The sequence below is a fragment of the Salvelinus alpinus genome, chromosome 9 (assembly GCF_045679555.1).
Source record: "Salvelinus alpinus chromosome 9, SLU_Salpinus.1, whole genome shotgun sequence".
Classification (NCBI taxonomy): domain Eukaryota; kingdom Metazoa; phylum Chordata; class Actinopteri; order Salmoniformes; family Salmonidae; genus Salvelinus; species Salvelinus alpinus.
In genome coordinates this window covers 38,361,564-38,376,275 of record NC_092094.1, presented here as the reverse complement: position 1 = coordinate 38,376,275, position 14,712 = coordinate 38,361,564, and the positions used below count along the sequence as shown (strand labels likewise).

Here is a 14,712-nt window from a genome sequence, read left to right as displayed (position 1 = left end):
TATAAGGCAGTCCTAAACCTAATCACTGCTAAATAACCCTTCCTCCCTGTCTTCCTCCTGCTCCTCTTTAGGCACGGTCTCCACCGCTTCTTCTCCTGCCGGGGGATAGCCATTGCTGTTGAGGCCTTTTGGAGTCGGGGCCACCGGGAGATCACCGTCTTTGTGCCTCAGTGGAGGCAGAAGAGAGACCGCTATACCACAGGTCAGAACAGACACGCCACAGCACAGGCCACCTCAACCTGAGCTAAATCTCATCCTTCTGGTTTTGGGTGGTAAAAAATGTACATGAATTGTTCCAGTAGGAAAGCCATCCAAGGCTTTGGTCAGTTGAAAGACGATTGGAAAATAGTTGGGAGGATTCATGTTTGAATAGTTATAGTTATAATAGTTATAATGTGCTCCATGTGTGCTCTGTTAAGGATATGTTTAAATGCAGTGGTGATTTTAGCATGTAAATCTTGGTGGGGTAAACTCCCAAAAATGTTTTTAACGCATGCCAGCAAAGATACTACACTAAACAATACATTAATTGCACTATAAAGGTGACAAACGGTGCCCACAACTGTTAGAGCCTACATAAAGCTGTCCTAACAGCAGAGCTTTCTTTCCAGCACCATGGAGTGAATCCTTACCACTGCTACACCTGGCTTTCAGTGAAGCCTTGTCTGGCAGCGAAACAGTTCATTATGGCTGACTTGCTTAAACAAATGTGGCTTCTACTGACAATTGAGATGTAAAACTATGGCATAAGGGGACGACGAGCAGATAAGAAGCAACCTGTCATTTTGATTTAAGACATTAATGAGCGAGGTAGGACGGACGTACAGTACCAGTCAAAAGTTTGGACACACCTACTCATTCAAGGGTTTTTATTTATTTTTACTATTTTCTACATAAACTATGAAATAACACATGGAATCATGTAGTAACCAAAAAAGTGTTAAACAAATCAAAATATATTTTAGATTCTTCAAAGTAGCCTTGATGACAGCTTTGCACACTCTTGGCATTCTCTCAACCAGCTTCACCTGGAATGCTTTTCCAACAGTCTTGAAGAAATTCCCACATATGCTGAGCACTTTTCCTTCACTCTGTGGTCCAACTCATCCCAAACCATCTCAATTGGGTTGAGGTCGGTTGTGTGGAGGCCAGATCATCTGATGCAGCACTCCATCACTCTCCTTCTTGGTCAAATAGCCCATACACAGCCTGGAGGTGTGTTGGGTCATTGTCCTGTTCCTGGCGTATCTCTGCAGAATGCTGTGATAGCCTTGCTGGTTAAGTGTGCCTGGTTAAGTGTGCCACTCACAGACAGTGTCACCAGAAAAGCACCATCACACCTCCTACTCCATGCTTCACAGTGGGAACCACACATGCGGAGATCATCCGTTCACCTATTCTGTCTCACAAAGACACGGCGGTTGGAACCAAAAATCTTACATTTGAACTCCGGTCTAATGTCCATTGCTGTAGATATTCCATTAAAAATCTGCCGTTTCCAGCTACAATAGTCATTTACAACATTAACAATGTCTACACTGTATTTCTGATCAATTTATGTTATTTTAATGGACAAAAAAAAAAAACTTTAAAAAACAAGGGCATTTCTAAGTGACCCCAAACTTTTGAACGGCAGTGTATATTTTTTTTTGTGCCCCACCTGCCCTGAATGACGGGTCATCACGCTGTAAATGTGTGTATTTGCTCCACGTGTTTCAACAGAACAACATTACCTGAATCAACTGGAAGACCTGCGTCTGCTCTCCTTCACTCCTTCCAGAGAGGTCTGTGGAAAGAGGATTTCCTCACATGATGACAGGTACTGCTTAGTCACGCATCTCACCTCGTCATACAGCCTGCCCACCCTCTGTATATTCAACCCTGTGTCCCCCCCCCCCCCCCTTAATGTACAAAACATTAAGAACACCTTCTAGGCTCTGGTAGTATACCATATACTGGGTATTTGGATTTTTTTTATTTTTATGAAGTTTAATATTTGTAGCTACTTTTTAAGTAAATGCTTGCAGTCAACTTGTGCAATATGTTAGGTGATAAAGAACATTGCGTTCTTAATTTCAGCTGTCACATTATTATGAAGTTTATTTTAGTCCCCAGTCACATGTCATGTGGACTCTACAAGGTGTCAAAAGCATTCCACAGGGATGCTGGCCCATGTTGACTCCAATGCTTCCCACAGTTGTGTTAAGTTGGCTGGATGTCCTTTGGGTGGTGGATCATTCTTGATACACACAGGAAACTGTTGAGTGTGAAACCCCAGCAGTGTTGTAGTTCTTGACACAAACCAGTGCGCCATACTCTATTCAAAGGTACTTAAATCTTTTGTCTTGCCCATTCACCCTCTGAAGCACACACATACACAATCCATGTGTCAATTGTCTCGAGGCTTAAAAATCATTTTTTAACCTGCCTCCTCTCCTTCATAAAACACTGATTGAAGTGAAAATGTTTTTTTTGCTAACATGATGGTGGTCCTTCCTCACCTTTTTATTCAGATTTGAACCTTTAATTAACTAGGCAAGTCAGAACATATTCTGATTTACAATGACGGCCTACCCCGGCCAAACCCGGACGACGCTGGGCCAATTGTGCGCCACCCTATAGGACTCCCTATCACGGCCAGATGTGATACAGCCTGGATTCGAACCAGGGACTGTAGTGATGCCTCTTGCACTGAGATGCAGTGCCTTAGACCGCTGTGCCACTCGGGAGCCTTGCCCACATTCTCTACTGCCACCTCATCCATACTGACTCACTGTCAGCTGACTCAGTCTTATCACTCTCTCACCTGCAGGTTTCTGCTCCATCTGGCAGAGAAGACAGGAGGGGTTATCGTCACCAATGACAACCTGCGGGACTTTGTAAATACATCACAGGCATGGATGAAGATCATCCAAGAGAGGTGAAGGCCTTTTAACAAATCATCAGACATGCACTAATTTCTCCACAGACATTTACATATATACAGTGGGGCAAAAAAGTATTTAGTCTGCCACCAATTGTGACTAAATACTTTTTTGCCCCACTGTATATATAATCCATGGACACATTATGTTAAGAAGCCTTCTCCCCTAACACTGATTGTCCCCTTTTTCAAGGCTTTTGCAGTTTACCTTTGTGGAGGACCACTTTATGATCCCAGATGACCCCCTGGGGAAACATGGCCCCCACCTGGATGTTTTCTTACGGAAGGACAACAGGTGTGTGTGTGAAAGAAAGGAGATGAAAGTATTGTTCATACACTATGTCCTGACTGCAATGTGTGCGTACATGCATGCACACATGGCATGTATGTGTGAATATTGACCAAACGTGTCTCTCTCACAGACGGAGCCCAGTTGCACCTCTTCTGAGGCCGGACCCCCAAGCCACCCCGCAGCATGTCCAAGCTCTGCAGTCTGCTCCCTGCCCCTCAGCTACCCCCCATCCCTCAGCTACCCCCTTGATGAGGCCACCCTCCCAATGGCCGCACTCTGGGCCCCCTGGGTGGCACCCCCCTTGCCCTACACCCTCACCCCCTCTCCAGCGGTCGCACTCCCCTCCCCCAACACCCTCCCCCCCTCCCCAGCGGTCACCCTTGGAAACCATAGAGCTCAAAAGGAAGATGTACGATATCTTCCCCTGCCAGAAGCAGCGCATTGACTGTATCCTGTGTGACAACCCCTACATGAGGGACCTGAACGCACTGTCAGGCCTTCTGCTGGGATGAAACCAAGCTCACATACAGTACTCAGCCACTCACACACAGATACACTTACAAGTCTGTCTGTCGAATGATGGCGCCAAAAGTAGGCGCCATCGGGAAACTGAGATGTTTTTTATTAAAGACGATGATCAACTGCACTGCTATTGGGGATGGCTATTTGTTTGGAAGGCATCAGTCTCCATTTTCTCCACATTTTGTTTAAGTTCAACAGTGTCCATGGAACATATCCACTAGCACAAATGCACTTTTATACATCTCTAAATAGTTTGCTTTCTAGTGAAACCATGGAATGTGGGGAGAAATTGTCCAGCTGGCATATGATGTGCTCATATTTGTTCTGAGTACTTAAGTCATTAAAGTGTGAAACCAAAATTGTGTTGAAATTGCTGTTGCTGTTATAACTGCTGAAGGAAAAGTTATTTTGTTCATGTTGTAATATAATTACAGTTTATATTATTTGATTGAGCACATATGAAAATTGTGACATGTAGATATGGTTTTATGTGAACAACTACGAAAAATACAGCAGCCCATAAAGACGTTTTTTTTTTTTAAACCAGTGGAACTTCAATCTGCCTAATTGCTTCAGTGAATCACAAAACAGTGCTTTAGTACCAGGTTGGCAGGGTCTGGAGGACCCAGTGCCCTGTCCTAGCACACTCCTGTGCTGAGGTTAATGATATCTTATATTAATATTTTAGTAAATTATATTTCTTACCTACTACACGTCAGTCTGGCTGCCACTTATCTTCTAGTACTGAATGTCCACTACACTCACTGAGGACATAGCCATTGTATCTTCGGAAGAGTCCCAGACTGACTCGGATGCCAGAAGAGACAATTTACCCATGTTACTCAATGATCTGGCACACCCTGGCCATTCTCTTTTGCAAGTCACTACCTTGTAATGGTAACACATAGCAAACCTGGAGTTCATGGTTGGTCAATAGGATAAGACCCCAGTCACCAGCTATGGCCACCAGAGGTCACTGTATACTAAGCTGTCAGGGGCTAGTTGCTACTGAATCACTTCTTCATTACCACAAACAAGAGTTAGTGAGTGACCTGTTTATTATGAATAAATTAATTTGCTTCAGTTGTGTATAACTTCGGTTTTGTTTAACAGTAGTGATGGGGGGGGGAATCGATACAGTTACAGATTGGGATATTATATTTTACAATATATCGTATCGGTTTGACAATATCGCAATATTATTTCTGCACTAGTTGGCTATAACTGCACCAAAACTCAGTGTTTTTCCTTAATAGCTTATTTTCCATCTTTTTAAATAGGGAGCCAATTTGTTTTCAGCACTTTTATATTACTGATCAAAACTTGTTTTCTCATGCTCTCTCATTTCTCTGCAGCAGACATATGGTGAGCAATGTTTGGACCACGGAATCGCAATAAAATCACAGTATTGAATTGCAATACACATAGAATCGCAAGACATATTGTATCAGCATCATATCGTGAGGACCCTGACAATTCCCACCCCTGTATAATAGTAATATTCAACTCTTTTGGGATGTGTTTGTCAGTGTATTCTACCAGTGAGGTAAAACTTTGGTCTATGTCTCCAAGTCCCCTTTTGTTTATTCTCAACAAAATGCAATGGATGTCAGTCACTGATGTTTGGTTAAAAAAATTAATAAAAAAAAAAAACAGATTTCTATGAGAAGGGAAATGCAGTGGTATCACCAGTGAGGGTACAGACATTTTGTGGGTATCTCACAGTTACTTGAAAGACAGGGTGTGTATTTGATCTCCACAGGCTGGTAAAGTTAAAAAGGCAATGTGTTTGTCATAAACAATACTTAATTTTCTTATTCTGTATGTTGCCGTCTTTGTTCTTACCATACATTTATGAGCTGTTTTGTTGGGGTGTGTAGACATGGACTGAAAACTAAAAATAGCCATATACATTATAAGAGAAACAGTGACTGCAGAAGGGTAAAGCTGTGAGGCATTTGCTCAAATAAATGTATTCAGGCTGAGTAACTTACCAACTGTCTGAAGGGAGAGACAACTGGCCAGCCTGGTCTCATAGACTAGACATGAGGGTTGAAGGGCGGGAACCCGGTTACCGAGATTTACCGCCACAAACCACTCCCTTTTCCCGAGATAAATAACTGTAAGAAACCGGTCAATTATAATAAGTTATTTATATAAACAGCATGGCGTGAAATGGAACTGTTAAATTATATGCGATGTCTAAATCTGGCTCCTCTACTGCTTCTGCATGATGAATCGGGACTCAGGGTGGGGACAGACAGCCCATCTCAGTATGGAGCGCAGTTCACAATGCATGTAGACCTATCATCTCATGGTAAAAATGTTTTATTGCGACGGATAGTTCTGCATTTGCTGCAGCATAGTTTATGCTACACTAATATAAAGACCAAATGCTCGTCGAATTTACCCATATCCATCGGGTTTTCGGGGGTCACCTTGTTTTTTCATTGTAAAGATATATATTTTTAAATTGCAGGTGCAGTTTCAAAACAGTCTATCACTCGAATATCATTGCTTTTAATCAGTGCATGCGCGAGCACTCTCGCAATCTTTTTTTCTCTCCAACTCCATTCAAATTGCATCCAAAATAGATCATCCTGTTCTAGATTGATATACAGTTGAAGTCAGAAGTTTACATACACTTAGGTTGGACTCATTAAAACTTGTTTCACATTTCTTGTTAACAAACTATAGTTTTGGCAAGTGGGTTAGATCATCTACTTTGTGCATGACACAAGTAATTTTTACAACAATTGTTTACAGATTATTTCACTTATAATTCACTGTATCGCAATTCCAGTGGGTCAGAAGTTTACATACACTAAGTTGACTGTGCCTTTAAACAGCTTGGAAAATTCCAGAAAATGTTGTCATGGCTTTAGAAGCTTCTGATAGGCTAGTTGACATCATTTGAGTCAATTGGAGGTGTACCTGTAGATGTATTTCAAGGCCTACCTTCAAACTCAGTGCCTCTTTGCTTGACATCATGGGAAAATCAAAAGAAATCAGCCAAGACCCCAGAAACAAAATTGTAGACCTCCACAAGTCTGGTTCATCCTTGGGAGCAATTTCCAAACGTCTGAAGGTACCACGTTCATCTGTACAAACAATAGTACACAAGTATAAACAGCATGGAACCACGCAGCCGTCATACCGCTCAGGAAGGAGACGCGTTCTGTCTCCTAGAGATGAACGTACTTTGGTGCGAAAAGTGCAAATCAATCCCATAACTACAGCAAAGAACCTTGTGAAGATGCTGGAGGAAACGGGTACAAAAGTATCTATATCCACAGTAAAACGAGTCCTATATCGACATAACCTGAAAGGCCGCTCAGCAAGGAAGAAGCCACTGCTCCAAAACCGCCATAAAAAAGCCAGACTACGGTTTGCAACTGTACATGGGGACAAAGATTGTACTTTTTGGAGAAGTGTACTCTGGTCTGATGAAACAAAAATAGAACTGTTTGGCCATAATGACCATCGTTATGTTTGGAGGAAAAAGGGGGAGGCTTGCAAGCCGAAGAACACCATCCCAACCGTGAAGCACTGGGGTGGCAGCGTCATGTTGTGGGGGTGCTTTGCTGCAGGAGGGACTGGTGCACTTCACAAAATAGATGGCATCATGAGGAAAGAAAATTATGTGGATATATTGAAGCAACATCTCAAGACATCAGTCAGGAAGTTAAAGCTTGGTCGCAAATGGGTCTTCCAAATCGATAATGACCTCAAGCATACTTCCAAAGTTGTGGCAAATGGCTTAAGGACAACAAAGTCAAGGTATTGGAGTGGCCATCACAAAGCCCTGACCTCAATCCTATAGAAAATGTGTGTGCAGAACTGAAAAAGCGTGTGCGTGCAAGGAGGCCTACAAACCTGACTCAGTTACACCAGCTCTGTCAGGAGGAATGGGCCAAAATTCACCCAACTTATTGTGGGAAGCTTGTGGAAGGCTACCCGAAACGTTTGACCCAAGTTAAAGAAATTAAAAGGCAATGCTACCAAATACTAATTGAGTGTACGTAAACTTCTGACCCACTGGGAATGTGATGAAAGAAATAAAAGCTGAAATAAATAATGCTCTCTACTATTATTCTGTTATTTCACATTCTTAAAATAAAGTGGTGATCCTAACTGACCTAAGACAGGGAATTTTTACTGTGATTAAATGTAAGGAATTGTGAAAAACTGAGTTTAAATGTATTTGGCAAAGGTGTATGTAAACTTCCGACTTCAACTGTATAGCCCTCCCTGTTTAAATAAAGGTTAAATAAAAAAAAATATATATAGATGTCCTAACCTAGCCTACCTCTTTCAGGTAATAAATTCAATGCAATATTAGCCTTATATTTAGCTAATTAATGATGGCTTATGCATAATAATGTTGTAACTTTTAGCTTCTGTCTCTTGCACAATATGCAAGCACCTGTGCTTCGCTGGCGCCTCTCCTTAAAAAACGCTCCATCGCTCTTGGAGTCCCATGCAGAAAAAGCTAGACTAGAATAGCTTGCTGGACATTTTTTTTTATTTCTTAAACTAACAGACTATTTGAAGAGGGATGCAAGCTCTTGTTTGCTGAATGTTAAATACAGCAGCCAATAGAACTGGTAGTTTGAAAGAAGAGCGAACACACGCGATGGCAGCAGGCTATAGCAGTTATTTATTCAGACCCATAACCATTCAATCTTGATGATGAGAAGTGAAAGCCTTCTGAATCTAATTCTAGTCCTAAATTATTCAGGGATGTCATTAGAATGATGAAGATAAGGACAACTAAACTTATTTCATTTATTTCATGAAGCAACAATAGCGAAAGAGGAGGTAAGCTAATAACATGAGAGGAAATATTATGAAAGGTACATATGTGTCAGCCTACTATTTATACAAATAGGCCCAAATTCGCTACCATATACTTGTAACTTTGTCGGCCGCATGTGCTACACCAGAATCGCCTGTTCTCTCCCTGATTTATCATGGTTTGAACAATGTGCATAATTCCAGTCCATATAATACTATTTACATTTTAGTCATTTAGCAGACGCTCTTATCCAGACCGATTAGGGTTAAGTCCTTTGCTCAAAGGCAAATCGACAGATTTTTCACCTAGTTGGCTGAGGGATTTGAACCAGCGACCTTTTGGTTACCGGCACAACGCTGCCTGGAGCCTAATTTCATTTATTTACCCAAGAGAGAATAAAGCTAGTTTACATCTATTGCATTTTATGTTTTTCTGTTGTGCATAATGTGCAGTAGCACATAGTGCATTCGGAAAGTATTCAGACCCCTTGACTTTTTCCACATTTTGTTAGGTTACAGCCTTATTCTAAAATGTATTATTGTTTTCCCTCATCAAATCTACACACAATACCCCATAATGATGAAGCAAAAACAGGTTATTAGAAATGTGTGCTAATGAAATAAAATTAACTGAAATATCACATTTACATACAGTACCAGTCAAAAGTTTGGACAAACCTACTCATTCCAGAGTGTTTCTCTATTTGTACTATTTTCTGCATTGTAGAATAATAGTGAAGACATCAAAACTATGAAATAACACATATGGAATCATCTAGTAACCAAAAAAGTGTTAAAGAAATCAAAATATATTTTATATTTAATATTCTTCAAAGTAGCCACCCTTAACCTTGATGACAGCTTTGCACACTCTTGGCATTCTCTCAACCAGCTTCATGAGGTAGTCAACTGGAATGCATTTCAATTAACAGGTGTGCCTTGTTAAAAGTATTGTAATGAAACAGCAGGAGGCAGGTCTCGAACCCTCGACCTTCTAGCCCGAAGTCCAGCGCGCTATCGACTGTGCCGCAAAAGCATGCTCATGCGGCAGAGTCGATTTCCGCGCTTATAAATCCAGGGTCGTTACAGTATATTAGTGGAATGTCTTTCCTTCTTAATGCGTTTGAGCCCTTAATGCGCTTGATCTCCGCACATATTGGGGTGGCAGGTAGCCTAGTGGTTAGAGTGTTGGGCCAGTAAATAAAAGGTTGCTGGATCAAATCCCAGAGCTGACAAGGTAAAAATCTGTCGTTCTACCCCTGAGCAAGGCAGTTAACCCACTGTTCCTCGGGCACCGTGGATGTCGATTAAGGAAGCCCCCCCACACCTCTCTGATTCAGAGGGGTTGGGTTAAATGCGGAAGACACATTTCAGTTGAGGGCATTCAGTTGTACAACTGACTAGTTATCCCCATATGTGGTTCCCACTGTGGGGGTGCTTTGCTGGTGACACTGTTGGAGATTTATTTAGAATTCACACAGGACAATGAACCAAAACACACCTCCAAGGAGAGTGATGAAGTGCTGCATCAGATGACCTGGCCTCCACAATCACCTGACCTCAAACCAATTGAGATGGTTTGGGATGAGTTGGATCGCAGAGTGAAGGAAAAGCAGCCAACAAGTGCTCAGCATATGTGGGAACTCCTTCAAGACTGTTGGAAAAGCATTCCTCATGAAGCTGGTTGAAAGAATGCCAAGAGTGTGCAAAGCTGTCCTACTTTGAAGAATCTAAAAATGTATTTTGATTTGTTGAACACTTTTTTGGTTACTACATGATTCCATATGTGTTATTTCAAAGTTTTGAGTCTTCACTATTATACAATGTAGAAAATAGTTTTAAAAAATAAAAACCCTTAAATGAGTAGGTGTGTCCAAACTTTTGACTGGTACTGTAAGTATTCAGACACTTTACTCAGTACTTTGTTGAAGCACCTTTGGCAATGATTACAGCCTCAAGTCTTCTTGGGTATGACGCTACAAGCTTGGCACACCTGTATTTTGGGGATTTCTCCCATTCTTCTCTGCAGATACTCTCAAGCTCTGTCAGGTTGGATGGGGAGCATTGTTGCACAGCTATTTGCAGGTCTCGCCAGAGATGTTCGATCGGGTTCCAGTCCAGGCTCTGGCTGGGCCACTCAAGGACATTCAGAGATTTGTCCCGAAGCCATGCCTGCATTGTCTTGGCTGTGTGCTTAGGGTCGTCGTCCTGTTGGAAGGTGAACCTTCGCCCCAGTCTGAGGTTCTGAGCACCCTGGAGCAGGTTTTCATCAAGGATCTCTCTGTACTTTGCACCGTTCATCTTTGCCTCGATCCTGACTAGTCTCCCAGTACGTGGCGCAGAAAAACATCCCACAGCATGATACTGCCACCACCATGCTTCACCGTAGGGATGGTGCCAGGTTTCCTCCAGATGTGACGCTTGGCATTCAGGCCAAAGAGTTCAATCTTGGTTTCGTCAGACCAGAGAATCTTGTTTCTCATGGTCTGAGAGTCTTTAGGTGCCTTTTGGCAAACTCCAAGTGGGCTGTCATGTGCAATTTGTAAGTCGCTCTGGATAAGAGCGTCTGCTAAATGACTTAAATGTAAATGTAAATGTGCCTTTTACTGAGGAGTGAATGTTTTTATTTTTAATACATTTGCAAAAAAATCGAAAAACCTGTGTTTTCTTTGTCATGTTGAGGTATTGTGTGTAGATTGCTGAGGATTTTTTTTAAATCCATTTTAGAATAAGGCTGCAATGTAACAAAATGTGGAAAAAGTCAAGGGCTATGAATATTTTCCAAAGGCACTGTATATATGTATTGGATAACTGCACAATCATTTGGGATTTTTTGGGCTTGGGCTCATTAAATGTCTTTAATGTAGTGCTCATAAAATGTATTTAATGTAGGGCTCATTAGGCTCAGGTAGCATCAGGCTTGAATTTTCAATCAAACCTCTAATCAAATCCAGATGTAGGCCTATTTATATGATTTATAATGCTTTTGAATGAGACTTCCGGTTTTGGCAGGAAATACCGGGTTACCTGGGAGAAAAGTGATTTATTCTCGGGATGAATCATTTGTAAAATATCAGAAAAATATTTAACCCTACTAGACATAACATAGTAAACATAAATCCAGCACACTCAAATTAATATGTTACATTTGGTGTGGTTACATAAGACAGAAAGTTACGTGAGGCAAAAACAAAATAAGGGTGGTTGGTCAGGGTGGATGGGTTGGCTTATAACACGAACATCTAGCAACCCAAAGGTCGTGTGTTCAAATCTCATCAAGAAAACCTTTGGCATTTTAGCTAATTGGCAACTTTGCAACTACTCACTACTTTTTTCCGCTACACCTTAAGGTTAGCATGTTAACTAACCTTTCCCCTAACCTTAACCCTTTAACCTGAAAATTTGGGGCGGCAGAGTAGGCTAGTGTTTAGAGTGTTCGACTAGTAACCGAAAGGTTGCAAGTTCAAATCCCCGAGCTGACAAGGTACAAATCTGTCGTTCTACCCCTGAACAGGCAGTTAACCCACTGTTCCAAGGCCGTCATTGAAAATAAGAATTTGTTCTTAACTGACTTGCTTAGTTAAATAAAAGGTTAAAAAAACTCACCTTAACCACTAACATTAGCCACAACAAATTGGAATTCATATCATATGTATTGCAAATTCATAACATATTGTAAAAACTGCAATTCGTAACATAAGCGAATTGTAATTTATCATATGAAATGAATGATCGACATCCACAAATTAATACATACCATACGAAACGTAACATATTATACTAAATGGAGGGAGACAGGGATAGAAATAGAAATCTGAGTCCAGGTTGAACTGGCATGTCCAGAATCCTTTACTGACTGCTGATCACGAGAATGCTAATTCATCGAGCCTGGTGAATTTGAGCATCAGAGTTTGTTTAGACATCATCAGGTAGGAATTTAGTTGTCATTATAATTGGATGAGAACCATGTGTGGCTCATTAGTGTGGATAATTGCCTCATTGTTCCCACACGCAACAGTTCTGCTAAGATTTGGGTTGTCAAGTACTAAATTCAAGATCCCTGTTTTAAATACCAGCAGTTGTAGTGGTTTCCTCATAGGCTAGTTCTTCAGGGAAGCCCTTGCCCTCAAAGGTCATAGTTATGTAAGAAATGTATTTTACTCAACCATCTTCATTATGCAAACAGCAACTTAATTATGCAAACCTTTGTGGTTTCTGTTTACAAGCCGAGTTAGAGTAACTACGCCCTACTTACCTGAGGAGGAGTAACATGTCAACATTAACACTATCGAAAGTCTATAAAAAGTTATTCAAGATCTTGAATGGAACCACTCAACTGATGCTGCACTTTACCCTCTACTCCCCAATTCCCATCTAGCATGACTAGGGTATGAAATTAGCACCAGGCTGGAGTATGGAAAGAAATAAGACCATTATTTTAGTCAATAAAACTCCTCCCCACTCCTTCCTTCCCTGACCATGGCAAGAAAAAAGCATTGTTCTGTCCAGAGAGGAATGTTCAAATACCATCAACATTCCAGGGCCTGGTTTCCCAAATGCATCTTAAACCTAAATTAATCTAAGAACAGTTAAATATTCTAAAAGCCAATTTATGCTTGATTAAAACATTTGGTCGGAGGCTCCGTATGGAGGGTGTGAAGCAATAGCGGCACCTCTGGAGGCACGCAGAGTCCAAACTGAGCTCTGTACCGCATCGCTGTGCGCCTCTCAAATGTTGTAACAATATGGAGGGCTCTGTATAGCTCCGCATTTACATGATTGGTTGACGGTAGGTGAGGGCGGGAGGTCCTGTGTAAACACAAACTCACTTCCTTGACAACTGCTCTGCGCTGCTCCGTGAAGCGCAAGAAGTATGAATGCCCTGATTTCTTCATAGATCGTCTCCCCGTAAATGCTGCACGACCAATGCAGACGTTAGATTGACCATGTAGTGCTTTTCAGCGGTTCTGCTTTCTCCGCAGCTCCCCCTCCCGTTACCCTCCTGTTGAAGGCCCACTAAACGTTCTTTCTGCACTGTTGTTGAAATAATTTGCTTTATTTCGTATAGTATAAGCTTCTGTCTTACGTATCCTAAATAATGCCATAGATTCCGTTTTTGAAAAATAGTCAACTTGAAGGCAAAAAAAGGGAAGCATGATATAAGATGCGAACCTGGTATTTAAACTGATTACGGCTACTAAGAGACAATTTATGCTTGATCCGAAATTGTTGTTGGAGGCACGATATGGATAAATAGTGTGACGCAATTGCGGAGCATCCAGGTGGCACGCAGAGTCCAAACTGAGCTCTGTACCGCATCGCTGTGCGCCTCTCAAATGTTGTAACAATATGGAGGGCTCTGTATAGCTCTACATTTACATAATTGGTTGACGGTAGGTGGGGGCGGGATGTCCAGTATAAACACAAACTCTCTTCCTTGATAACTTCCTTCACAATCGCTCTGATCTGCTCAGCGAAGCGCAAGAAGTATAAATGGCCTGACTTCTGCAAAAGCTGTATCGCAGTAAATGCTGTATGGCCTATGCAGACCTCGGATTGACCATGTCGCGCCTTTTATGGTAAACTACAGCGATCATTGTTTGGCCAGAGGTTAGTAGTAGAAATTGGATCCAGAGGGGAACATCACAGTTCAGCTTGTTTTGTTGTTGCAGACAACCACAAATATTTGCAGCAGCACTGTGTGCAGAGTAAACTTGGATCGAATAAGAATATTTAGATTCGCTAGACTTGTTACCTGGTATTTAAACTGATTACAGGCTACTAAGAGACCATTTATGCTTGATCCGACCGTTGTCCCCAGGTCACCAGAATTGTATCTACAGTAAGCTATTCATTATCTTTGTTGTTGTGTGTCACTTCATTCAGATTAAAAGGGCTATGAACTGTACATGTATTATCCTCACTTCACGACCTGGTTTTAAAGCCAAGGGAGGGGTTACAAAGCCTCAGACTATAGTGCCTCCATCTGCTGCAAAGCTGCCAACACTGATGTAATATCCTGTCAGTGGCTGAGCAGGCAAATTCTTCAGCTGGAAAGAGCACAGAAATAATGTATAAAATGAGTGTGCAATGAATTCCAGATCCAAGAGTTCCAACTTCCATTAACTAACAGGACCTGTATTGCACTTGCAGAGGCTAATGTTTTGTTTGAAGTAAA

General features: G+C 41.5%; 1 protein-coding gene across 1 annotated transcript in view; it reads left to right on the top strand.

The window, feature by feature from the left end:
• Positions 1-5,554, top strand: part of LOC139584791 (NEDD4-binding protein 1-like) — a 34,113-nt gene extending 28,559 nt beyond the window's left edge. The window contains exons 3-7 of the mRNA XM_071417008.1: positions 72-202; positions 1,723-1,819; positions 2,813-2,920; positions 3,117-3,218; positions 3,346-5,554. Of these exons, the coding sequence (XP_071273109.1) occupies positions 72-202; positions 1,723-1,819; positions 2,813-2,920; positions 3,117-3,218; positions 3,346-3,727 (820 nt within the window). The 3' untranslated portion in view covers positions 3,728-5,554. The remainder of the gene's footprint in view (positions 1-71; positions 203-1,722; positions 1,820-2,812; positions 2,921-3,116; positions 3,219-3,345) is intronic.
• The last annotated feature ends 9,158 nt before the right edge of the window (positions 5,555-14,712 follow it).